The sequence below is a fragment of the Seriola dumerili genome, unplaced genomic scaffold (assembly GCF_002260705.1).
Source record: "Seriola dumerili isolate Sdu_G_001 unplaced genomic scaffold, Sdu_1.0 BDQW01001124.1, whole genome shotgun sequence".
Taxonomy (NCBI): domain Eukaryota; kingdom Metazoa; phylum Chordata; class Actinopteri; order Carangiformes; family Carangidae; genus Seriola; species Seriola dumerili.
In genome coordinates, this window is record NW_019175379.1 from 1,209,420 (window position 1) to 1,235,853 (window position 26,434).

The 26,434-nt window shown below is 40.6% G+C and overlaps 1 protein-coding gene across 2 annotated transcripts in view; it reads right to left on the reverse strand.

The window, feature by feature from the left end:
• ptprn2 (protein tyrosine phosphatase, receptor type N2) overlaps positions 1-26,434 on the reverse strand; it is a 125,175-nt gene that overhangs the window by 28,089 nt on the left and 70,652 nt on the right. For both annotated transcript variants that reach the window (XM_022767220.1, XM_022767219.1), the window contains one exon: positions 22,618-22,682. In XM_022767220.1, coding sequence (XP_022622941.1) covers positions 22,618-22,682 — 65 coding nt within the window. The remainder of the gene's footprint in view (positions 1-22,617; positions 22,683-26,434) is intronic.

Here is a 26,434-nt window from a genome sequence, read left to right on the forward strand (position 1 = left end):
CAACAACTGAGAGGTTTGAAGAGGCTCATATACGAGCACAGAGAGGAGACATGGCCTCAATCCAATGACTCATCTGTGCTGTTCAGTGATCAGATGAACATACAGACCGCAGGAATGACATTTATAAATTAACACAATTCTCATTTGCTAGAGTACTTGTTGAGAATGCAAATCTTCTCCTGTCAGCTCCTCTGACATAATCACACAGAAAGAAACTGAAAATACAGCACCTGAAAAACTCTCTTTTCACTCAACATATTTAGCATTGTGGGCACAGTGTGTCACAGCGGTGTAGTGGCTCAAGACTCTGAAACCAAAGTGCCCCCTATAGACCTATTGGCTCAAACCTGCTTTAACCTATTTCCAGCACTGACAAATCCAAGCTATTCCCTTTGCATCCAATCTTTTCTTTATTCAGGAAAAAGGAAAAAAAACTAAACAAAAAAAAAAAAAACATAAAGTGTTGTTAATCAAAGTTAATCAGAGACATGGCCCTCAACAATCTGTGGATCCTCTTGAAAAAATATTCAGGTAAACACTCTGAAATGAACAAAAAGCATTTCCACTGTGGGAGCAAACAGGCTTGAAATGTACTGCAAGCATTAAAGAGTGTTTGAAGGCGGTAATCGTGTTAGATAGAAACCAGAGGAGATACAGAAAGAGAGAGAAAAAGGGAGATGTGAAGCTAAGAATTATGTTCATGGGCCTTTAGTGTTCTGTCTATTACCTTTTTTTCATTTGTTATTTTTCTAATATTTTTTATTTCACCATAATTGGAGTCTGTCTTTAAAAAAAAATTGGATTTAAACTATATTGAATAAAACGTTTCCAGCACTGAAAAGCACTTTTAGCTAAATTAAACCATTTCTATCTGAAAATAGCTTTTGAATGTTAGATGCTAATATATAAAAATCTAAACTTAAATAAATCCACAATCAAAACTAAAGAGATATTTTTCTACTTGAATGTGATTTTAATCTGATGTTGAAATATTATGGCAGGGATTTTCAGAGCAATGTAAAATCTGTGAATCACAATCCGATTTTTTCCCCCTCTACTTCCAGTCAAAATTCTCTCTTTAAACTTCAGTAAATGCACTTTTATTGATCTCTTTAACATCATTTTCAAGGCTGCTATTTGTGTCTCATGTGTGTAGGATTCAAACTGAGTGAAGTTATTACTCTCTGCCTCTAGACTGTCCCCTTTTTCTCTCTTCTATTCATATTGGCCCTGTCTGGTGAATTAGCCAATCTGAGAAGGAGACAAGGGGCAGATGGATTTTCGTTGCTCTGGATTATTCAAATGATAAGAGGAAAGGTCAGGCAGAGAGGTGTTGTTGGGGCGGCTGGCCATCCATTCACTCCCATCACAATACCTTTAAGAAGTACAAGAGGAAAATCCTCCTAAACACACAACTGCCAAACCTCAACCAACCTCACATCAAGGTTTTAAAAAAAAAGAAAGAAAAGTTGCAGCTACAGCTGCAGATCTGAAGGGTATAAAATCAGCTACATCTAAAGCTCTTTCCATCCAATAAAATAAGAGTGAGAACTCTGAGAATAACAAGAAAAAGCTCACACATGAAATGCCAAATTTAACCCTGCGACAACGTTTTCCAAGCATCCTTTTTTTCCCTTTAGATATAAGAAAATACTGGCTTCATCATGTGCTCTGAAAAATTGCTGAAATTTACAAAAACAAATACAATACTGGTAAAAATCGTTAGTCTCATTATTTAGACAAATTTGCAAACTCTTAAAAACACTTGGAAATAATTATTAATTTGAGAAGAGAAGAAACGAAGCAATTTAACCATAAAAACTGCAACAGAAAATTTTCATTTCCATTCAGTCATCTTCAGTCTAAAATACTAAGAACAGAATAGAATAAGAAGCCAACTGCATAGTATTTAAAATTACATTAAGAGTCAGGTATATTTTTCCACTAAATGCATGATTAAAATAGTGTAAATTATGCAAACACAGAGTGGATTTGGCAGCTTTAAGTATTCAGGCTTTATGAGTTGAAACTGCTGCCCGGCATCACCAGGCAGGATCAACCTGCACTGAAACTTTATCCTCTGCAGCCAGATGTGCTCACAGCAAACCGCTGGGCTCAAAATCCACCTCTACTATTACGTTTTTTCGATGAGCTTACGTTTAGATTTATTTAGACTATATTTGCATTCATATCCCCCCCCTCCCCCCAGTTCGCAATCATATTTTATCCAATAAGGTTTCGGGAGGTTCGATCTCGCAGCAGAGAGGATGAAACAAAATGAAAGCACAGCTCCCACAATACTCTGCAAACACACTGAAAATCATTTTCATTTCACATCGGAAAAGCAAACCCAGCTTTCAACGTGGCGTTACGATTCTTCACAAGTTTTCAGGGCCGATAAAATACGGCGCCTTTTTTTTTTTAATTTTTTTTTTTTTTTTTTTTTTTTAACGCATTTGACGCATTAAAACTTGCACACTGAATACGGCACAAAACAGAACGGACACACGCTCAAGCCGGGAGATAATTACCCAAATCCGTGTCGCTGGGCAGAGCGCACATTTCGCAGTAAACGGAGGATGCTGCGTCTTGTATTCCAGAGAGCATGGTTAACCACTGACGCCCGACGCAGCTCCAAGAAGCGTTTGTGCGTCCCGGTCGCCCACTCACTCCGCTTCTCCAAAAGTTCCCCTGCGAGGGTCCCATGCGTCCCCCTGCGCCAACAAAAGACCGCGGCTTCAACACGAAGATGAAGAAAAAGAAAAAAAAAAAAAAAAAAAAAGGGAGAGAGTCGGAGAGAATAAGAAAAGGGAGAAGAATGTGGGATATGCCCGCCTGATTTTCCGAGCCTCGGAAGAATGTGCAGAAGCCCCACTAGTGAGTCCTTTCAGCGCCTCTGTGCCAATGAAAAGAGATGGGGAGGTGGTGGGGTTGGGTTTTTTGCGATCATTTAGTTAAGGCTGAGCCCCTCCTTATATTCAGCAGCTCAGGAGTCCCCGTCCATTGCACATGTCATATCCACTGGTTGCTATAGCGATGCCTCCACATGTTGTCGACAGTGAATGTTCAAGGAGCGATGCCTGGCTAATAGGCTTGCGGGCTGAGGGGCGATATGAATGGACATAGGGCTAGTCACTCATTTGTTGAGCTACTAGGGGTCTCTGTGTTTGGTGTGTGAATTGCTGTTTTCTCAGGCTCTCCTTTTCCTCTGCTCCCTCTCCCAGGGATTCAGTTATGTGAGCAGAATAAGGGAGATGGGGCAGTCTATTCTTCAAAGTAGGCTTTTGCATTCAAAGCTGAAGTGAGTACTATAATAAGAGGCTACCACACAGTACAGTAGTTGTAAAGTATATGAATGCTGCATGGGAGATTGGGTGCAGTCTGAAAAATGCTCAAGTAAATTGTGTATAATTGGCTAAATCTTTTCTCTGCTCCCCTACAAGATCTGCCGGAGTAAAGAAAAAAGGAGAGGAAAATTGCAAGTTTAACAAGTTTTGAAGATAAAACTCAATAAAATGCTATCCTAATTAGCAATCAGTCTGAAAAAAATGATCCAATGGAGAGCAACAGCTGCAGTTAGCAGGGAGAGAGAGAGAGAAAGGGGGATTATGGAGAGCACAGGGTGAGAAAAGGAGAAAGAAAAAGAAAAGGGGCGGTGAAGAGAGGAGAACGGGGGTCCTGTCAAATGCAGATGACGAGTCTTGGGGAGGGGGGCTGTGTGACGGGCGGGCTCTCCAGTTTATTTTTCCATTCAGAGAGCACCCCCTCCTCTTCTCTATTGTCCCTCTGTGTGACAGCTGGAGTTGGCAATGTGAAGGAGAGAACAAAAACAAGCTCGCTGTCCAGCCTGGGTCTGTGGCCGCATCGGACGCCACCCCACCTTCAAAAAAAGCAGAGCCAACCAGGCGGCCCCGCAGGGACGAAATCTGAAGCAGAACACACTCAAACTGACTCAACAAATTTTTTTTATAGCATCCCCAAAACTTAAATACTAGGCCTTATATATAGAAAAAAGCAGCTGCAGAATCAAAACTGTCAGTGTCTTTTGCTATATGCTGTTCGTTTCTTTCTTTTAAGACAGACTAGTAAACTTTGATCCTTCCTTATTCATCATTTAGCCACCCTAGGAGTGACACTTTTCAGGTCATGCTTTCTGCACACTTGCATACTCATTTATAAGGAATTATTCAGAATCAAAATTCTGTATTCGCCTGCCAGAGGGCACAGAAATGGTTCGGCCACCCGTTGTTCAAGAGACAATTTTTTTTTTATCTTGCAGGATTCAGTTAGAATACAAGAAAGAACCGGCTGCAGTGCCCGCTGTCGCGCTAATGCACGACGGATGCAGGAGAAATGCATGGCGAGAGACTTTTATCATGACTGCCAGTGAGTGGTTTTTATTACTGGAGAGAAAGAAATAGTGGCCCCTGAAGTTAATCCCCAGAAAATCAGCTCCTACATTAAGTCAACCATACGATCATATCTATCCTGTTCTCTGGTGAACTGGAAGAGAGCTCTGTTCACTCTTTTACATATGAGATACCCTGGTCACCCACCTGTCAGCGCTATCTAAATCCACACTCATCCCAAACAAGGGTATTCCCCTGACACCACAGTGGATGAAAAAGGAAGAAAAAAGAAAAGAAAAAAGAAAAGAAAATGTCTGTCAAGAAGCAGACACTATCTTTACCTGCTCTTTGAAGGAAAGCCTGACTTTGGCACCTGTTGTTTTCCTTCACTTGAACTCTGCGTAAATGGACACATTTTCACACATTTCAGCCACTACTAGGCGCTGCACAGTACGATTTCACAACTCGTGTCACATCCTCCAGCGAGGCCGGTGCTAATGGTTATCACACCAGGGAGGTTTGACGTGCATCGATTCATTCTCACTAAAAAAAAAAAAAAACAACCTACAAGCAGTCAAATTCAGGAACATACTGAAGTCACTCTTATGGTCAAATGGCAATATTCATAGATGCTGTCACGCCTTCGTGTTCCTCCAGTAAGTACTTCCTCAGGGTAACACATGTTCGAGCAGTCGCCGTGAGTCCTTCAAAGCTTATCTGTCCTCTTTCTGGCGCTGCTCCGGTGTTTGCCTCCATGGCACATTTCACATTTCTAATAAAAAAAAAAAAAAAAGAAAAAAAGAAAGATGGAAAAGCGTCGAGTGTGTTTAAACAGCGAGAGAAGGAGGTATGCCGCACTTCACCATGTCGCTGGGAGAGGGGGATGAGGAATGTTAAACAAATGTCAGGATCAAGTGCAGCACCTGAGATGGCAGAGCAGAAACATCCACTGATGCCCGTGCGTGTGAGTCGAGAAGAAACGGATGGAGAGACAATATCTTGCTTAGATATTTGCCTGCACAATTTTGAGTGTGTTTACATGTATGTCCCTGTGTGTGCGCAATCTGAATATACACGCAGAGGTGTTAGTGGAACATTCTTGCAAAAGAAAATACACACCCGCAATGCATCTGAGTGAGTAAACCTGCGTGCGCACTAGCTGGACATCTTTACCTGGACACATAGAAGTCAGAGCATGTAATATATTTGAGCAAACAGAGGAGAAAAAGCAGCTTGCAGAGGGACAGGGAGGGATGCTTATCCGTAGCTACACTGAGCCACTGGTCCACATACCAATCACACTTCAATGATATCAGGGAAAGGCTAATGCCATTTACAGTGCTGCACGAGAAAAACCAACAGCTGCAACGTGTACCTGCAGACTTAACCAACGTGTAATGCTGTTACACCAAAAATAGTTGGTATTTCTGCTCAGCTCTTTGAAATGGGGTGCAATAAATTATTCATAATAATATCTGAGCAAGACTGTTGCTGTGGCTCCATTTGGGAAGGTGTTGGAGGATTAGCTCCGAACTGTAATGCAGAGAGAAATGCATGCAAAACAAAACACATTTGGGTGTTCTGTTTTTTTTTTATATTTATCAGATCCACCAGCTGTTATTGTTATTGCTGAAGTGATATTACAAGATATGTGTGGTAGGAAAAGCCTCATCTGGGAGTTTACTCTTTTCTTCTTAACTGTTCTATTTCCATTCTTATGCTTTTAACATTTATAATGAAATAAGGCTCTCATATAGGCAAAGGCAGTGATTTGAAAACAAAGTTTGGTTTGAAAGTCTGCCTGTCTGAATTCACAGTGCTATGATGCCATTTTGGTATATTGTTAGTTGGCACACTGCAGTTTTGATTTTGCCCGCCAGTCATGAAATAGCACTTACACTGAGATAAAATATAAAAGGTGACACTTTGCTCTCCTGTTTAAACTCGCTTTTTAACATCACTTAAGGTGCAGAAACTTGACAGTGAGGTGGATGTCTTAAATGCATTGTGTCTTGGTGTGTATGTGAGAGGGAGCGGGAGAGAAACACCATGTTTCCTGATGGATGATGTTCAAAGATGCAAAAAGGTCCCATTTCTGGGTTTTACTTGAAACATTTGAATTGCTGTGTCTCATGCTCATCACTTGTTCAGAGAGGAACCATTCAAAGCCTGTGTGTGTGTCAGCCATGTCATTCTGGTATTTTCCCCAGATGAGCTTGTTCAAATAGGCCTCTTTCTTATGTGAATCCCAGCCCAGGCATTGCCCATGCCAAGTAGTTCAAAGCAGTAAACATCAAGGTAAATGCTATGCCTGTCATCTTGACTATATTTAAAGCAGGGAGGCAAACCCACACACATGCACAACAATGTGCACTTCAAAAAGAAGCAGTGCTGTGGCGTCATAGCCTGGAGTAGGAAATCACACCATATTTGTAAAGTGATAGAAAATGTTGTAATCTATGAGGATGACAACAAAGTCATACATATTTAGAGCCCTTTTTAAATTGCTTTACATGTACAGTGTGTGCTGTAGTTCTACTTAATTATGGGCTAATCTGCATTAGATAGTGCTAAATGGCCACGATCAATTCACCTGATCGTTTGCAAACGCTGGACCGCTACTTACTGTTACAACGCCTGTCAAGCTTCCTGTTCTCGAAAAGCACATATTGGGTTTATAAGAACTGTGGCACATTCACCACTCAAAATTCTTGGTAATTTTCTAAACAACGGGCCCTCGATGTCAGACAGAGGTAGACAAAAAGCACCTTCTCATTTCTAGCCAGCGACCGTTGGTTTGGCCTGCTGAGATGACAACTCTGCCAGCAGAGTTTACCAGCTGAGCAAAAGTTAAACCCATTAGTAGGTTGAAAACCAGTCTCTGACCGACTTCTTAATGTTTCTAGCTGACTAATTTTAAAATAAGAAGCCTCTAAGAAGCGTCTTAAATACGCACTTGATGGCTGCATGCATTGTATCCTGCTATAGGACCAAGGCGTAAGCTACAACTGATGATCCGAGATGTGGAAATAAACATCAGTGTTCTTGTATTACAGCGTAAAGCTAGTTACTTCTTGTATAAAAAGATCAGACTTTTATTTTGTTCTAGCCTGTGTGGCAGCTTAGCTCGTACTTGTTTGTTTTTTCAAACAGTATGTTTTCACGTTTAACATTACAAAAGAAAAGGCTTTTTAGATGAGTACTAAGCAGCGTGTTTGGCAAACACATTATGCTGTCTCTCGTATGTGGTTGGGGTTGCTGGAGTGTAAAAACAAATTCAATAAAGAGCAGGACAGAGCTGTGAATGTTACACTAAACTCCGATAGCATCCAAGACCAGCTTCCACACAGTGGTGAAATACAAAAGAGTGGTTATGCTAATCATGACCAGGGCCTTTTTTTAAATGTAACATTACTTAATGATGAGCTCATTGGCTTTGGAAGTAACACTTGGTCACTACCGTAGTCAATTAGTTAGCTCAACATGCAAATAATTGCAGCTTTTGTTAAAGTCATCCCTCGTCATCCCAGCCCGATGCACATCGCTTTATCATGTGGTGAAATTCAAAGCTAGACAGACTTCCAATGCCTAGTGATGGTTGCTAAGCTATGATTGGTCAATCACTGCTTGGGGGAGGGGTTTAGGGAACACTAAATTAATAAAACTTGTAATCAAACCTCACCCAGGCTCTGCTGTCAATAACACTCACTAGCTTTAAATATGAGCTCTGATCTTCCCTCTCTGTACTGGGTTAGTTAATTCCAGTGAAAGCTGAGTTGATTTGAACTTTTCTCTCTTAATTTTTTTAATGTGCAGCTTTAATTCCCAAATGGTTTTTCTTGACAGTAATGATCCTCTCTACCTGCAGCTGCGTTGACAATAGCAATATGTCTGACAGGGATAATATTTATGTTTGCTAAAGTGTCAGCCAAAATTAATTAAACTAAGTTAGCAAATGGTGCTCATAACTAAAAATGAAACTAAAATCAACTCAGTTATCAGTGAGGATTGTTTGCACTGTCGTGTGAGACAGCTAAAATTATACTCAGATTTGCATTAATCACAATTACAAAAATTATGTTTGAGATGTAATTAGTTTTTGATGAGGAATATTACAATACTGTAGGTGAAAAAGTCGAGAAGAGATACCAAATAAAACGGCCAGGTCCACAATGTGATCCGAGTTTGCTAAAACACAACCCAATCATGAAAGGTAATTGAAGGTAATACTTCATTCTATTGTGTGAAGAGATAAAAGAAGAGCCGCTACTAAAAATCTCATCCAACACGTCCACAGTCAAAAACAGTGAGGAAAACACCAAGGTTTTAATTGTTTTGTTTGAATAGAATCCACACTACTTTTAGACTATTATGTTCTCGGCAGGCTTTTTTTTTTTATCTTGGGGAGAGATAAAACTGCAATTAATTTTGAAAGGGGGGAAAACAGTGAGACAATACATCAAGTCACACATGAGTGGTGGCAGGCAGGGATATGTGGGCTGCTGCGGAATAACAGAGGTAGTCAAAGGTAGCATTCATAATTGAAACCCCAGTCACAAGAGACTTAGTGGGCTGGGAGACTCTGATACTGGGACTGACAGTAAAGGAACAAAGAGTAGTGTTCAGAGGAGAGCACAGAGTGACTTCATGGGTTCAGTAGGATGCGTCCTCCCCACACCTGGGTCCACATACCGTCTGAAAGCCTCTGAAACACTGTACTTCTCTACAGCTGCAAGGACGTAGTACAGTGGAGCTGTATTCAATCGTGCAAAGAGTTAAAATTCCACCATAATAAGGTAGAGATTAATTGTGTTTTTAGTAGTAGTACTAAAGCTTCATTCAGGCAGAAGATAACACAAGTACATTACGGCACCATTTTCTTCCAAGTCTATTTTTGCACCAGTACCTGTTTGTACCTTCAAAAGTACGTTTATGTCGTGATCAATACCTAACTACAAATAATGATAGACAAGGACACAATGTAGACAGATTAACCAGTAGGGGTTGCTACTGTTGCTTTAAGAAGGAAATGATCCCTCACCAGCTTCCCACCCATGAGTACTAAATGGGGGTCTGATTCTGAAAGTTAGTCTTACCCCTCCAACATGATCATATTTGCAAGTAATGAAGATCATAGATGATCTGATCAGGGTCCAACATAAAGTCTGACATGTCTCTGGACCAAGTCTTGGCAAGAATTTCTTTGGAAATACAACAACATAATTTGACATAATAACCTTTTTGAATAAGTTTTGATCAATGTTGTGCTGTCTGATCCCTGCATAGCTTTACCTTTAGTTCAGACTGAATTAAAGTCCTTGGTATCTTATGCATCTGCAGCCTTTTATGTTGTGTCTGCTAAGATACGTGTGAAAAATATACTTAGCAGCGTTTGACAGTGTAAAGCACCTCCACATGTCCTTCCACTTGTGTTCTCATGAAAGTCAGCAGTGTACTTCAAACCTCAAATTTGGCAAATTCTCAAAGGTTAAACTGTGAAACTGCTGTTGGATATGGTGACTCCAGCAAATGGTTGCACATTCAATGAGACCCATGGTCTGTTTGTTTAATGGTGGCCATGCCAGGTACAGAAGCTTACAAGTCCTGATGGGAGCAGAAATAAACCAGAAACAAGTATGGCAAAGTGAAAACCAATCACCAGACACTATTTTTCTGTTGCATCAGAGAGCGCGCTGATGGGTAGTGAATGAGTTTTGCTACCCAGCCTGTACACATTTTAGCAATCAACACTTTTTTTATGGTCACATTTCCGCCATTTTAACGGTGTGAAAACACATAATTCAATTTTGGTTGGAGAATTCAGCCTCCCTAATACAATTTGTATTTAAATTGCCCCCATGAGAATGCCTTTCAAGCCATTATTAGACACTGATTCTTCTAGTTTAGACAAAATGAAAACAATATACATTTCTGATCACACTGGATTAAGTTGATTGGACAACCAACGCCATGTGTCTCCAACTGTACCTTGGTGCTGGTGGACTCGGAGCATATTGAGGCCGCCTGCCTGAGCATACGCCCCAGTGATCAGCTACAGCTTGTGTAAGTGAAGATATAGATGTACAACCACAGGAGGGAGTGCGTGATAGGCTAAGGGTCGTATCCCTGTAAATGCACATAGCCACAGCCTCATAAATTCTCATCAGTGTCTTCATTAAACATTTTCCCCTGTTATCACCATGACAACGCCGGTCCAGCGTGCGCCCACGGGGAGAGGCGTGTGTGCCTGTGTCACCCCGGGGGTTACTGAGGGGGTAACTTGGCACAGACGCCAACACCCCATACCTCTCCTCCCCCCGCGCTGACTGTGTCTGGACTGGAGGCAGGCGCTCTGATTTCTTTCTTTAATTACTGCTAATCGGAGGAGCCGCAGCCCCTGCTAATGAAGCCACACCAATCAGCTGGGGGAGAGTCAGGGGCCTCGCGCTGCAAAACAATCCTCTGCATGAACAGAGCTGACACTGCCTGCCCAGAGCCGCAGCCTCCCTGCGTGTCTCGCTGTCTGTCTGTCTCGCAGCTCCAGCAGTTTTGTAAGAGTAGTCTGGCCCCGAGTCAAACCGAGCAGCGCTGCTCGCTGAAAGAAACCTCTGTGAATCCCTAATGAGACTGCTGCCACTACTGTAGTACGGTATCAGCCGCCTGTTTGCCAATCACATCTCCAGTCGCTTCACACCACAACCTCTGACAACAATACAAAGTATGGCTGATCAGAAATTCTGAAGGCAGAATTAATTATGATTTATGTCAAGATTTTGATGGCACTGTAACGTAATAATACTTTGACGGCTCATTATTGTAAATGCATATAATCAATCTAGCCTATTTTCACCCACAAACATAATTACACTGTATGGCTTTTTGAGAGGCTGTGATGATGTCTTTTCTTTCCTCCTCCTTCAACGTGAATAATGTAATGAACAGTGACTGACATGTGATTGCATGTGTTTACGGACCTAGCTTGCCAAGATCCTTTTGCCTTGTTGTTTCCAACAATGAAATGTAATTTCTTCGATTAGTTTGTGATGTTGATGAAGGTACTAATAATGACATTTTATGTATTATAGCCCCAAAGTGGGCGACGTTCCGCTTGTTGATGCATTTGTCCATGTTCCAGATAAAACGTACACAAACAAACTGTGAGAAACAATTATGAGTCAAATCAAGGTGATATACTGCTACTGTGTATCTCTGTAAGCTGAATACATGCTTTTCTTGTCTGCCTGGGCTTTCGGTGTCTATAAATCAGACTCGGTGTACTTGCAGCAGCTTCTATTCATGAGCAGACAATCCTATTTTTATACAGGTATCCAACTGCACCATGTCAGGTGTTAGTTGCATCTGTGCATTTGCTGCTAACACCCGACATGACAAGCATGCTTGTGAATGTAAATGGGCATGTTGGCAACCATGTACATGTGGATATGACTGTGATATGTAAAGCGAAAATCCCATCACAGCAGGACGTTTCTCCAGTTCATAGCACAATATCAGCGACTGATCTTTGCCACCGCTTTTTACTTTCACATGTAGGCCACATTTGCAATGATTACATTATATATCAGGATGAAAGACAACATTTGTTACAGCAAACACATAAAAGAAATATTTTCTGTTCATGGCCAATAGGTCTAATTAGTCTTAGTTTCTGAATGCTGCCAGAGTAAGGGTTAATGGATAAAATTAAATAGCAGGTACAGATCTGAGTAAGGGTAAAAATCACAGTTTGAATTTCTGCAAGTGCCCTCAATGATTGTGATTTAAGTCCATATTGTGGCTGTTCAGAGAAAAACCATGTATTTATTTATTCATATATAATTTTATACCATTCACTTTCTTTAAAATAGCTTAAATGAGATGGGTGTGTCTTTGTCTCAGCTGAAATGTTATAGCAATACGTTGCTGTTTTATTGTTTCTGTTTATTACAGAGAATATTTGTCACTTGAATGTTTTAATGGTTGATATTACACAAGGCCATGCCAGACCATTACAGCATAGTATTTCTACGCAGTGAACACAACCATTTGATGTAACGTCACTTTGCAGCAGAGTGGTCGAGTTTCATTTCATGCTTTATCACCGCAGATGGAAGATATTCATACACCCTTCCAAGTCAAGGTCATCATATAAAAGACCATAACAGCTCATCAAGCAACTTAGCTGACCTTGCCATGCAGAAAGTAACTAGCAGTTACAGCGGGGTTCACAATTACAGTCAATTAAAGTCAATAAAAGATGATATGACAGTTGATTACATTTAATTTACTGAGAGCAAAGTGGTTTCCGTATTGTGTGCCCACTGAGCAATAATTAATCTGCTGCTTCAATCAACCACAAACTTTAAACGTGTTGTTGAAAAAAGACAGTTATGACTAATTTATAGCCGTAAATGAACATATGATTTTATTCTTAAACGTGTAATTTTTTGAGTATCACATCTGTAGACAGATAATTATAGTTTAAAGCTTAGGACTACTTGCTATTTTACAACCAGTGCTGTGTCATTACCTTAAGATGTAATTCAGGGGAAATACTCTTGATTTCAACATTCTTCATAAAGAAACTCAAAGAACTACACCCTGCCTGTGAAATGTTGCTTCTTTTCTGACAACGAAACCGCAAGATACACCAGACTAAAAGTGGTCAAACAAATACTAGTGGCCTAATTTTGTTGTGATTTTAAAAAGATTTCCATGGGCCACTGGTTAGCCTGCAGCAAGGGCTTTTCCTGCTGCTGTCAATGCTAAGGTGCCAGATGCGCTAGGCAAGTAGCCGCATGATAAATGGCAGAAGGTGAGAGCTCTGTGGCCGGGACCGGGTGCACGCTGCCCCTGCATCCCACTGCCAGTCTCTTGGCATGCAGCTTGTCAGGCCAAATGGCAGCCGCATCCCCCTTCAACGCTGACATTTAAAACCTCTGCCATGCTATCCAGCTGTGGACGCCACAGGTCCCCCACCCCACCCCCCTACCCTCAGCCTCCCCCAGGCACCGAGCCCTCAACCCCGCTACTGCCGCTGCCAGACACCAGTCAACAAATTACCATAAACAGGAAGAGCTTTTGTTCAAACAAGTGAGGCATCAATTACAATGAAAGTGCAGGATGTGCTCATGGTGGACGATACACCATGTAGATCTGAGTTACTTGCTTCAAGAAGAGCAGATTACTGGTATTTTGGTTTAGTGTGGGGAAAGCAGATATACTGTAAGAATTGACCAAGACTCAAGAACCAGAGTTTAATGATGCCATCTCTGTTCTGCTTTGTTGGATTAGGCGAAGTTTTCACTCCGGCAACCCCAACCAAACTCTAAGACAGTGTTACGTTTGCCAAACACATTGGTTAGTCTTAATCTTAAAGCCTTTCCTCTTGTAATGTTAAAAGTGAAAACATGCTGTCTAGATTTGATCTGCAACAAGAATAATGCTGTTTCTTTCCGTTCCTTTCTTTATCTGCATGGAGAATATGGTGAGGATGCTAACTTTTTACCTGGAACAACTTAGCCTCAATTTTTAGCCTCAGTCTGTTAGTTTGACATGTAGCCGTCAAGTGTATATTTATGAGACTTTTACAGCATTCTGAAGTCAGCCTGAACATATTTGAAGTAAGCCGAAAACAGCATTTTCAACCAAACCGTACAGCTAGCGTTATCTTCATTAGCTGGCTAGATACAGCTGATAAAATCTACATCTACAGTTGTCATTTCAGCTTGAAAAATCAACTGTCTTGGCTAGACATGAGGAATGGTAAGCCTGCTTTTGCCAGATTCTGTCTGAAATCAAGAAGCCATTGTTTGAAAAAGAATTCGGAGTCATAAATCCGGCGAAATGTGCCATGCAAGAGCCAAAAAACCTGACTGATGTAGTAACAATAACTAATGGAGGATGGTGCAATAAACACTGAAAATAACCACTAAAGCGATTAATCAAGAACTGAAGAAATAATCATTATTGGCATTATTTTGTATGACAAAAGTATCTCTAGAAGAATAATTAAGACAAGACGTCCAAACCTACAATAAAAATCCATGTTGAGGACATTATTGATATTTTTTAAACTTATTTTATTCTCTCCTTTCCATGTAGTTGAATTCTAAGATGTAAAGATCTCTAACTCTAAGAAACAAAAGCATTTCTCAGTAGCATATAGAATCATAAGCTGCCCAACAGCAGGGGTAGTTGAGTTCAACGATCACCACATTTTACTGAGATGAATATGGAGGGAAAGCAGCAGGGTATCTAGTCAGTCCCCATTTCCTCTTAAAATACACCAAGCAGGTCAACCTGAACCCACAAGGATGTCATCGAAGCTATTAAGTCTGCTTTGAGTGTGAGAGTCATGGAAGAATCCAACAGCTGAATGTTGCAGCACTCCCAGAGGTCTCTCTGTACCCCCAACCCTACAAGTTAGGCAAGAATACTCTAAAGCTCAGGTGTTAATTTGAGGAAAATGTTAGTAAAGAAGAGATGTGAACCACACAAATGCTGTTAACGGTCTGACAAAAAGGCATTTTACCCTGAATGTCAAGATCACTTTCTCATTTTTGACTGTTTTTTTTCCAGTTTCTGTGGATAACTGCTACACAGCTACTATGACCAAAGCAGAAACAATAGGTTTTTTTTTCTTTTTCTGTTTTCTCAAAAATGTAATCCATCAACAGTAAAATTCAGGCTTTTTTTTTGTCAGCGTGTTAACGACGAAGCTCAAAGGCCACTCGACTCTGTCTACACTCACCACCTGATATTCAACACCCATAAAGGTAGAAATCCAGTGTAGAGGAGGCTGAATTTAAAATTCCTCCACTGACAGCAGCCCAAAATGTAGTGCAGTTAAAGAACAGGACATGTTGCATTTTTCAAACATGACACCACTCAACCTGCAAAAACTCTCATCTCTCACTGCTACTATACTTTCATGTAAAACTCCGTAGCAGAGCTGCAATACTTAGTCGATTAACCCCTTTCTGCACAAAAACATTGATTTAATTAGTCTTTTGATTTTCACATGGTCAGATTGGTGTAGTAGCGCAGTCGTAAGATTCTTGTGCTAATTACAAAAACAGTAGAAACAGACTTAACTTTTAACAGATATGTAGCTTGTAAGTTTTGAGACTCGCATTTGTTCGATACAATCCTTAATTTTGATTAATGGTAACCTTGCTTCACATGTAAACAATGTGTAGACGCCGGCAAGAGTCACGACAAAAAGAGGTTAATCAATTAGGTTGATAATCGATTAACTGTTTTAGTCATTTTTCAAGCTGAAATGCCAAACATCCTCTGGTTCTGGCTTCACACACATGATGATCGTTGCTCTTTTCTTGTCATTCATGTTAGTTAACTTAATATCCTTGGGTTATGGACTGTTGGTTTCATTTTGAAGTTTGGGAAATTATAATATAAATATAAATATGGTTATCCAGTTAATGAATAAAATAGCCAGCAGATTCATCAACAATGAAAACAATCATTAGCTGCAGTCCTCTGTACAGGAAGAAACCAGGACTGGAACCCAGGATTTCCTGAGCAACGGCACAACCTTGAATTACTGTGTGAAATGTGAGAAATCACTGACTAGAAAAGAATCATAAATTAGATGTTTGAAAGTACTGAACATCACAGTCTGATGATTTGTAACATCGTATCTAAATCTCCGTAACACGTCAAAAGCCACCTTGGCCTTGAGGTTTAGTTTCTTCCAGGAAGAGATGAGTAAACCAACAAAAAACAAAAACTCTTATTTAATGAATTAAAAGGGTGTAAGAATTGTCCTTCAACAAGCTGAGTAATAAATACCACAGTTAACTATACACGGTAACCGTTCCTCTCTTTAACAAAGGCAGCGGAAGATAAAAGAAGCAAAAGGTAGGAGAGTAAACACTTTACATTCTGACACTCATTAAAAACAGACAAGTCCACCCTTACCGGAGGGAGAGCACACGTCATGATATAGAGAGAGGCAAATACCAAACTGCATGGCATGGTATCAAAGACATTTCTGCAGTCCAAAGGTCAGGTGATGGTAAAAGGTTGCTGAGAAACTGAGCTGCTGGATGGTCTTTCATCTGTGGGAGGCAGCTGCGGTCTCCAAAGAGGCAGTGTTACTCAGGGCTGCAGGCACAGTGGGGCTGCTCCAATATGACATTTCACATCCAGATCTGCCACAGTAATGGCATTTTAGCCACTTTTAAAACAGCCAGATTGGCCTTCCTGCACTGCTGAAATTTTTATAGGCGGCAATTTTTTTATTGTTTGGATTTATTACAGTGTCTGAAGGAGATTGGATAGGTTGTCAATGTGGAAAAGGCAATTGAGGGCCAATGTGGAAATGACTGGCTGATACACACACACACACACACACACACACACATAAGGTCTTGATGTATACACACTATACAACACAAGGAGGGGTAGAACATATATGTATACGCAGTGCAACAAAGCCACTCCACTTTCCTCTGAGGAGCGATGCTAAAATGAGAATAAGAGATCCCAAAATTAACATAAAAATATATTTTTCTCATCTTGCAATTCTTAAAAAAAAAAAAAAACTTGAAAAAACCAACATGGGGAAATATGTTTTGAAGTAAAGCATATACACATGCCGGTACAAGATCAATTTGTACAGCTCTTATCACAGTTATTTATTTATTTCAGCTTGAGTGTCTGTCTCTTCTCTCTGGTAGGAAATGGTCAGTATAGTTTTCCTTTGAAGTCCCCACTGAAATTATTTGTCCCATTTGCTTGGAGGAATTGCATTTGCCGATGGCTGCACATGGTATTTGTTGTTAAGTGGTATATGCTACAATATTCAGGCTTTGTTAGATTAAAGGAAAGCAAAATGCACTGATAACCGCGCACATCATATCAAAAATATGGAAATAAATATTCATGTGAGAAAGGGTTCCACCAACACAAGATTTAAAATAATCATCCCTGTGATTGAACCAGGGGTTATTGGAGCCCATTGAGTATGTTAATATTGTTTGTACGTATGTACTTTTTGTTGCTGAACTTTCCACTGTATTTCAGCTTGATATAACAAGACTAGGTCAAAACCTAGTGTATGGCTGGACCGCATATATGCAAATTTGAGGCTGTAGTAGTTTAACTACTATTTTCTACCCTGCCTATAGTATCAGCCCTTTATCTGTTCTCTGTGTCTCTGTAATCACATTTAAAGTATTTTAATACAGCTGAATTCCCAGGAAAGTTGTTCTCATTTACATGTTTTTTCTGTTTATGTTGTCAGACAACAGAACAAGTGTGAAGTAGTGGCTGAAACGTGGCACATTAAGACTACATGTTAACTTCCAAGCCATTTCCAAGCTGCTGCTCTGCGCTAACCCCGATGTCGTCTGACAAAACACGTAAATTAAAGACAAAGACTGCTCTGTGATTTTGGCTATATGTACTTGTAAAACAACCACTCAGAGATAAAGTTAGAAGTGACTTATTTGGTCTCTCACACAGCACACAGCCTTCGTCCGGTAACAGACTGCTGTTCTGCCTCTCTGCACCGGTTAATTTTGAAAGATCAATGGACCACTGGGGAAACTCCGACTCAGTCACGTGGCATTTCCGCTGACCAATGGTGGAAATATGATCACCCACCCAGTAGGTCAGTCACATTCGCGATTATAAGGCTGGTTCTGCTGTTGCAGTCCAGCCAAAAATGATGATAAGGACCAGGAAACTGCAACAATAAGTCGGTTAATTAATTCGTCAATCAACAGAAAAATAATCAGCAACTATTTTGATTATCGATTAATCGTTTCAGTCGTTTTTTTCAAGCCAAAGTGCCAAACATTCCTTATTTCCAATGTGTTCAAATGTGAGAATTTCTTGGGCTCCGGGAAACTGTGATGGCCATTAAATGTTGAGATAGAGTAGCCTGTGCCAAAGTGGTGCACTAACAGATTGACAGCCATTTCAATCCCTAGAAACATGCCACCAACATGACAAATAAAACCAAATACTAATTATTACTTCCATATTCACACAAACTGCACTGCATAACAGATAGAAACACCATTTCTGTTTGAATTAATTCAATCTCAGGACTTCAACATATATACATATATAAATATATATATATAAATTAATCATGTAGGCGATTTATAAGCATATAAATATTCTTAATATACTTACATTTTTTGTTGTATTTCTGTTTTGCAGGCTTAACTAACTCAAAATATATTCATTCACATATATATACATATTCAACTGTTCAAATTGAGAAAAAAAAACTGTATATTATACAATAACACTCAGAACCTGATGCACTACTTGCAGAAGCTTGTCAAAACATTTTCAGATAGATGTGCCCTTTCATTAATTATGGTACAGGATATTGGAAAGAAAGCCTTCAAATCCATTGTGAGAGGTCATCATTACATGTGACCTTTCTCTGAGATGAGTTTTGCCTCTGTGCCTCTGCACTTAGTCCTTTGATTAAATATAATGTAAGCTTTCGACCATCATAAGACGGTGGCATTCTCTCTACGATTCCACTAGACTGACCCATGACAGGATTGGAAATGAATGTTGATTTCACCTCCACCAACTTCCTTTACGTAGCCACATCCGAAATCAAATGGAAAACCAGTAATTTAGGTTCTCATAAGCAGCTCGACACGTGTTATGAGGATGCGAAAGAAATGCACACTTTAAGCTCAATAAATACCAATTACCGTGTGTGTTAAAGACAGACACTGCAGCCAGACAAATATTACTGTGCACATTTACGGTACATTTGCGCACGCAAACACTCACAAACAATACACACATGCACAGCGCAGAGACTCCCTGCCTGCCATATATGATTTACATTTAGTGGTTGAATAATCAGTTGGCATGCAGCGCGGGGAATTCTTTGCTTAATGAGTGCCTCTTCACATAAGCAGTTTGCCAGAGTTATCTCGAACACGAGACTGCTGTCAAAATGTCACTGAATTCTCAATTTAACTACCAACTTAATCACATGGGGACCATCGCATACATCCAGGCCGGACGTGGAGACGCATCCTCCCTGCACTTTATTAAGAAATATAAGCACGAGGAAAACAGAAAAGTGGGAAAAGTTGCTTCTTTAGAGATGCGCGTGGTGAAATATTTTATAGATATTCATTGTGACTATTCAAAGTAATTTTTTTTTATAAAGCAGGTATATTGGGGAATATTTCACTCTGGAAAAAGAAGATGGTGATGTGGAGCCTGTGATACATAAAACAATATTTTTTCAGCTGTGTGGAGTTTTGTTGTTGTGTTTTGTCATCTCAGCTGTCAGAACTGTTAAATACTCTATTTTTTTTTTAAATACTTACTTTTTCAATCTAGAGGAAAGCTGCACACTTCTCCTAAAGTGAATCTTTTTTAGCAGACTGAACTGTTGGTCATTCAGACCCTGATTGGGGAAATATTGGCTCCGAGACATTTAACCTCAGAAAATGTTTTTTAAAGGTTAAAAATCCCCTCACAGGCATTAATTAAGATTTAAAGGACACTATTATTTCAAAGCTTTAGACATGTTTAGCTTCATATACACAGTAAGGATCGTCAGAGGGTTGCAGGAAATTCTGTGCGCCTTTTTCTGACTAGTCATAGCAGCCGCTTCCAAAAAATATCTGACCGACATGCCCCTCCCTTTCAAAACATATCTTTCTGAGCCTCCCTTTTATTCCCCTGCTTCTCCCCTCTATACGCTCCCCCACTGGTAGCAGCCATGCTGTGTCTATGGCTGCCAGCGAAAGCAACCCTTTTGCCTGGTGCCTGGTTGCTGTCTCCGGTTTGGGGAGGGTGACTCACTGACCCCCCTCCTGCACAAAAGAGGATACGATCAGATGGGAGGGGGGGATGAGCGGCGGCAAGGGGAGCACAGTCGCAGAGCTTTGTGCCTTTTAGGAACGATGCTAGTCGAGGAGCCAACGTGTGGTATGATTTGCCACGGGTTATTTTCCACACTGAGAGTACTAAGTGACTGATAATAGCATGGATATTCGTATATATATATATATGTGTGGTTTCAGTGCAGTATGAACACAGACACTGTAGCTAGTTAGTGCTAAATCTGCAAAAAGGCCATGTCAGCCATGAATTTCTTTCCACTTCACTTCTTTTCCTCCTCCCAGTTTTTCACACATTTACAGGACTCATGAATTTCTGTGAGAAGACCTCCATTTGCCTTCCACAAGAGAGCAGCTCCCACTTGGCAAACAATTGTTAATAAGAATGATACTCAGAAAATGCATTGCTTATCCCCCACACGTACATAAATTATTTAAGAAAAAACAAGGTAGTAATTTTTCTGTTGTTTTTTTTTTTTTTGTCTCTTCAGGAAGCCGACTTCCCTGCGATCTATAATGGAGTAGATATTGCTCGGTCTATTGATTGATGTCTCCTTCCCCCCACTTTGACATTTGCTTATCCTCGTCCGCATCTACTGCTATTGACGTTCGCTCTATCTGGACATCTTCCTAAGCTGTTTTGTCATTTGTCACCTCTTAAATAAAAATGGAGGAGGGGGGGGGTACGGTGTGTGTGTGTGTGTGTGTGTGTGTGTGTGGGGGGGGGGTTGTCAGTGATAAGACTTAATGATACCAACCACAGTGATGGTTTTAGACAAGCTCAGAGAAAGAACACTGTCTGTAGAAAGCGTAGCGCTGTATTTGATTAATTTCTCACTCTATACCTCTCATACCTCTCAATTTTACCCTGCATATTTCTATTCTTGCCGCTAATAAGTAGGCTATTCTGCAACCTCTAGCATGCATTCACTCATAACTGTGGTCAATTTAGTGCAAATTTACTGAAAGCAGGCTTTTGGTTTAACACCTTTTAAACTAATGTATTTGAAGAGCCCACTCCACAGGCTCTCCTGTCAAAAGCTACTATTTTCCCCAACTTACCCTCAACTCTCCACTTCTTGGATACAAACTGGTGAGATCAACACATCCACATTAGAGCTGTTGCTAATAAAACACCCTCTGAGTGAGCTTTCAGGGTTTAAACTTCGCCAACTATTTATTTGTAGTACAGTAAATGCCGCGCTTCTTTAACATGCATTTCTACAAACACAGTCTGGCGAAGATTTTCTCCCCATGAGGTGGAAGACAGATTCTTCCTTTCCTCCCTCCCTCTTTCCATCCATCCCTCCCTCACCCTGGCTCCTGCAGAGAGGCTATTATTGCAGCTAATTATCTACAAATAGGCCCAATATGACAAACACAGCCCTGTACCAGTGCTGGCTAAGCCCAGGAATCAGTCTGAGTGGGAATAAAAGAATGAAAAGGAGGCAAGGAGAGGACAAAAATCACATTGAAGAAAAAAGAAGAAAAAAAAAACGTGAATCAGAGATAATTGAGAAGATCGTGATAAAGACACAATGTGGAATAAGATGAGAGAAAATGTGGTGCTAAAAAAGATATAAGTGGGAGGCAGAGGGGGAAGAAAGGCAGTGACACTAAAAGGGAGACAGCATAGAAGGGACTAACACGGGAAAATGATCTTGTCTATACAGTGTGTGATGGTTGTTGCCAATGGCAACTGTCCTGCAATGCACAGGCCACATCCATTTAGCTCCCAGCATGCCTCATGATCAGGGCAGCTCAGGGGTCTAAGGCTGTCTCTCTCATTTCCATAGAGAAACTCATTTACCAGGCAAGCATGGAGGGCTATGACGCCTCAATGGGTGCTTGATTAGATCCTTACCTCTGATACATATGAATATTTATCAGTGTTGAATGAATACACATTTACTCTCCTTTCATCTAGATCATTCTGAGTGTCCTCCTGTTCTCCTCTTAATTTTTTTCCAATGAATATGTCACAGGAGCAACAGGGCTCACGACAGAGTGACAGCACTCAAGATAATCTGGTGATTGTTGCTCTGCGGCAATGATCAACACTTAGTTTAAGTTTCGCAAAACGCATCGGGCTTTTGTCTTGTTGTGTTTTATTCGCCATGGAGACAACAGCTCTTAGAGACGTAAAGGAAACAAATACAGGGAGCGGTAATCAAAGCAACACACTTAAGAGGATATGTGTTTGGAAATTCATTGCTGCTAAAGATTAGTGTTTGGCTGCACAACTGAAGCTGCAGGTGCGATACGGATGCCAAGACAAGTTGAAATCACCGAGTTATTCCTGTCCCATGAGCCCAAACACAGAAGACGCACACAATCACAAGCACACCCACTCTCACTCTTTTACACACAGAGCTGAATAACGGATATTTTTAGTGAGTATAACTTACATCACTAACTCCGGCCTCCACTATCTTCAGGCCTGTCTCCTTCTCCAGCTGCTGCTTCTGTTGGACTGCACGGGGAGACAAAAGCAGAGGAGGTGTTGAGAATGAACAGTCGATGACAAAGTAGCAGATTTTTCAGTTCCTGAGGCAGAGCGAGCGGTCAGTGAAACTGAGAATGATGCAATGGATTTAACAGCATGAGTCAGATGTCAAACTGGTCATAGAAAATGAACCAACACACACACACACACACACACACACTCACGCACGCAAAAAAAAAAAAAAAAAAAAAAAAATACTCATCGAAAAGGAGAAGCAGAACAATCTTCAGGGCGAGACAGCAGTTCACCAGCTGACAGCAGTCTGTGGTGGCACCTTTAGGCTGATGATAGGTAGGAGTCTACAGCCGTGTTAGCAGGTCTGTGAGTCTACTTAGGCACAGCGGTGCTTTGCGCTGAATGCTAACTTCAGCATGTTAACACGCTCTTACATTCTGATGTTTAAGATGCGTTTATGCTCGACAAAAGGGCTCGACGGTGGGTATAGTGTCCAATTTCTCGCGCTGACATCACCACTGAGAGACTAGACGGGTGTATTGTACATGATCAGATTGTATCATTGCTCTCAGTAAACGCCTAACAACTGCGCTTACATTCTTTCATTTACTTTGTGATATGAATGATGGTTGGAGGGACGAGTCTTGTTTCTGTACTCAGTATGACACTACGCCATGTCGCTGCGGTAGAGAGCGAAGGTTGTAGTGAGCAGAAGGTTTATGACGGAAATGAGTGTTACTTAGAATGATAAGATAACGCATGCGGCCATTTTTTCCCCACTGTCATCAGAAAATAGCGGGAGTAAACGCAAGTAGCCAATTACAGTTCTTCACATGACATTTGTCTAAGTGCTGTAACTCTGAATTGTAATTCGGTTTTTGAGGAGGTGCACGTCAGCCTAACTTTGTGGCCATTGTAGGTACACAGATGTATAAAGGAAGCTTTAGCACGTGTAATGTTCACCCACTTAGTCAAGAGTGTTAGCATGCTAATATTTGTTAATTAGCACTAAACACAATGTACAGCTGATGGGAATGTCATCAGTTTTGCATGCATTTGGACGAACTGAAATGTTGACCTGATGATGGTATTAGATGTTAGGGGATCAAGTTATTAATATTCATCAGGAAATTAATGATAGCATGAGAGAAAAAGTCAGAAGGCTCCATCCTCTGGAAACCATTAATCATTTTTCTTTTTTTTTTTGTTGAGACGTTTCAGTCTGGACCACAGTGGTAGAAAGGCACTGCCGTTCAAGAGCCACGCAGCTGCCATGTTTAAAAATGTTAAAATGAAAAAAAAAAAAAAAAAGTTTACCAATAAAAATGGGCCCTCATACATACATTGAGCCCGACCTACTGAAGATTACAAGAAAGCAGATGAATGCTTGTAGATTCACAGCACACAATAACTTGAGCTCCTGCCTTTGTTCTTGCAGTAATTAATACACCACCCGAGTTTGATCCTCAGATCTATTGATCTAATCAAATATGGCATGATATTTCCAAAGCTTTGTTCACGAAAGATATTCTCATGCAAATCAAACCAAAGTGAGGCAACGTTAAATATCCGTGGTTCAAGATCACACATTTTGCCGACTCCCCCCCCCCATCCTGCGCTTAATGTCCCTTCCTCACTTTGATGGAAACATTTATATTGAAAAACAAAATCAAAGGGGCCTTAATAGATTATGCCAAATTATAGAGAGAAAGAACTAAAAATGGAGCATAATTTTAATTGAGTTTGTTAGCATGTGAATGTGATTGGTAATGGGGAAAAGGAAAAAGAGTGAGAGTTAAAGAGGAGAAAGAGAAAGAGAGCAGGTCCTTTAAATCCCATTTCCCCAGATGAAGGCTATGCAAATGACCCTGAAGAGCTGAACCCCACCTCACACTCCAAATTCGGCAAGGGCCTGTTTAATTAGTATTTTAATCTATCCCAATGATTCCACTCAGTCCACAATGTATGCAGCATTCCATCTAATTAAGCACGCTACCTTTAGGATAATCAGCCATCTCCCTCGCGCTTCCTCTGCCGCCTTTTCTCTTTCTGGTTGTTAAAGATTCTGCAAACACGGATCATCCTATCAACCTATCAACATGGCAGCAAAGGGGACATCTTATATTTTAGGTGTCAGCTAGGGGTTTCGGAAAAAGGAGGTGGGGAGAGAACTGGAAAGGTCAAATATACATTAAAAAGCTCTAAATTAAGAGTGCCACATTAAAGAAGTAGACATGAGGAGAAAGAGGAAAATCTTCTGCCGTTAGTGAGAGGAGAAAAGTCTTCAACTGGCATGTCTCCAAGATGAAACTCATTTTCATTTCATGTTGCCACCCCTGTATTTAGTCCCAGACATATTTCCTCTCCATAGATAGTTACAGTACCTGCTCGGTCCTGGTGCTATTTAGGAGGGGGGTAATGAGCGAGGTAATTGGGCCCAGCTGGGTGAGAGCATAGGTGGTGGGGGGATGCAAAGCTGCTAAAAGGTCACACAACGTTTTGGTCCTAATGAGGACCCCTCTGGGGTCCTAACACATCATGAGTCTAACTACGAAAGATTAGCCTGGATTCAGGAATCAACACACATACATGTCACAGCGGCCGTAGCTCTCGGTTTGACTGACAAGCTGACATTAATCGTCTTATAGTGAAACCAAAGTAGCCTGAAGGTCAGTATTTACTTGTGAATCAAAGCTGAGGACTCTCCAATCAACGTGAGGGAAAGGACAGCCCCACAACAGCCACTTTAAATGTAAATACAATGTACTTGCCAAGCTCATTAGCTGGCAACTGGATGGATCTGGGTTGCAGTGAGGATCCAGCCAATGGATCGCTTGTTCTGTCACTGACTGTACAGATAACAGCCTCCAGTGTCTCTTTTCGGTCACCCCTTATATTAACCTCCCAATGGAGCTCACTCTCTTTCTCTTTTTCTCTCAGACACACACAGATTTTGTAAGCTTCAAATTAGCCACCAAATACTCCTGACAGACTGGAAAAGAGATGTCAGGTCTCATTTCAGAGCGGCTCCTCCAGCCATTTTAATAGGCATTGTCTGAGTCTATCTAGTCTGATCTCTAATATCGAGATCTGATCCCTGCTGCTCATTTGATCTTTTCGGTTTCCAAGTCATATTGAGCCAAATCATCTGATGTTCAGGAGGAGGAAAAAAAAAAAGCGCTCCAAAGCCAAAAGGCTTTTTCGTGTGTTCAAATGTGCTCCATTTTCATGTGCTTTCTATTGAAATTACATACGTGCAGCAGATGAGAACTGCCTGATGACCTGAGACTATTCAGTACAAATTTAATGAAAGTGGATCACTAGTATTTTGTGAATAAATGTCTAAGGCTCAACAACAGTGTCACTTGTGGACAATACAATTACAATTAGACCTGAAAACACCTTTATTAAAAACAATATAATCACAAGGATTAATAGTGGATTGTTATCAAAATAAACTATTACAGTTATAAATCAAAGCCCATTTTTAAGACTATGATTTGCATTTTTACAGCAATAGCCAATGTATTTGTGCTTAAATAGCAGTTTTTAATGTTAGTGCAGAGTCCATCATTCCCGCACTGAATTCAAAATCCCTAACTACACATGAGGGATTCATGGGAAATGATAAATGTAAGTAATCCAGTGGTTTTGTTTGTCAGTTTCAGTGTTTACCGTTCACTGTCCAAACACCATATCAGACCTGTATTATCACAAACCAAACATTTCCTACTGCTGCTACTTCACATTAAAGGCTTTTATTG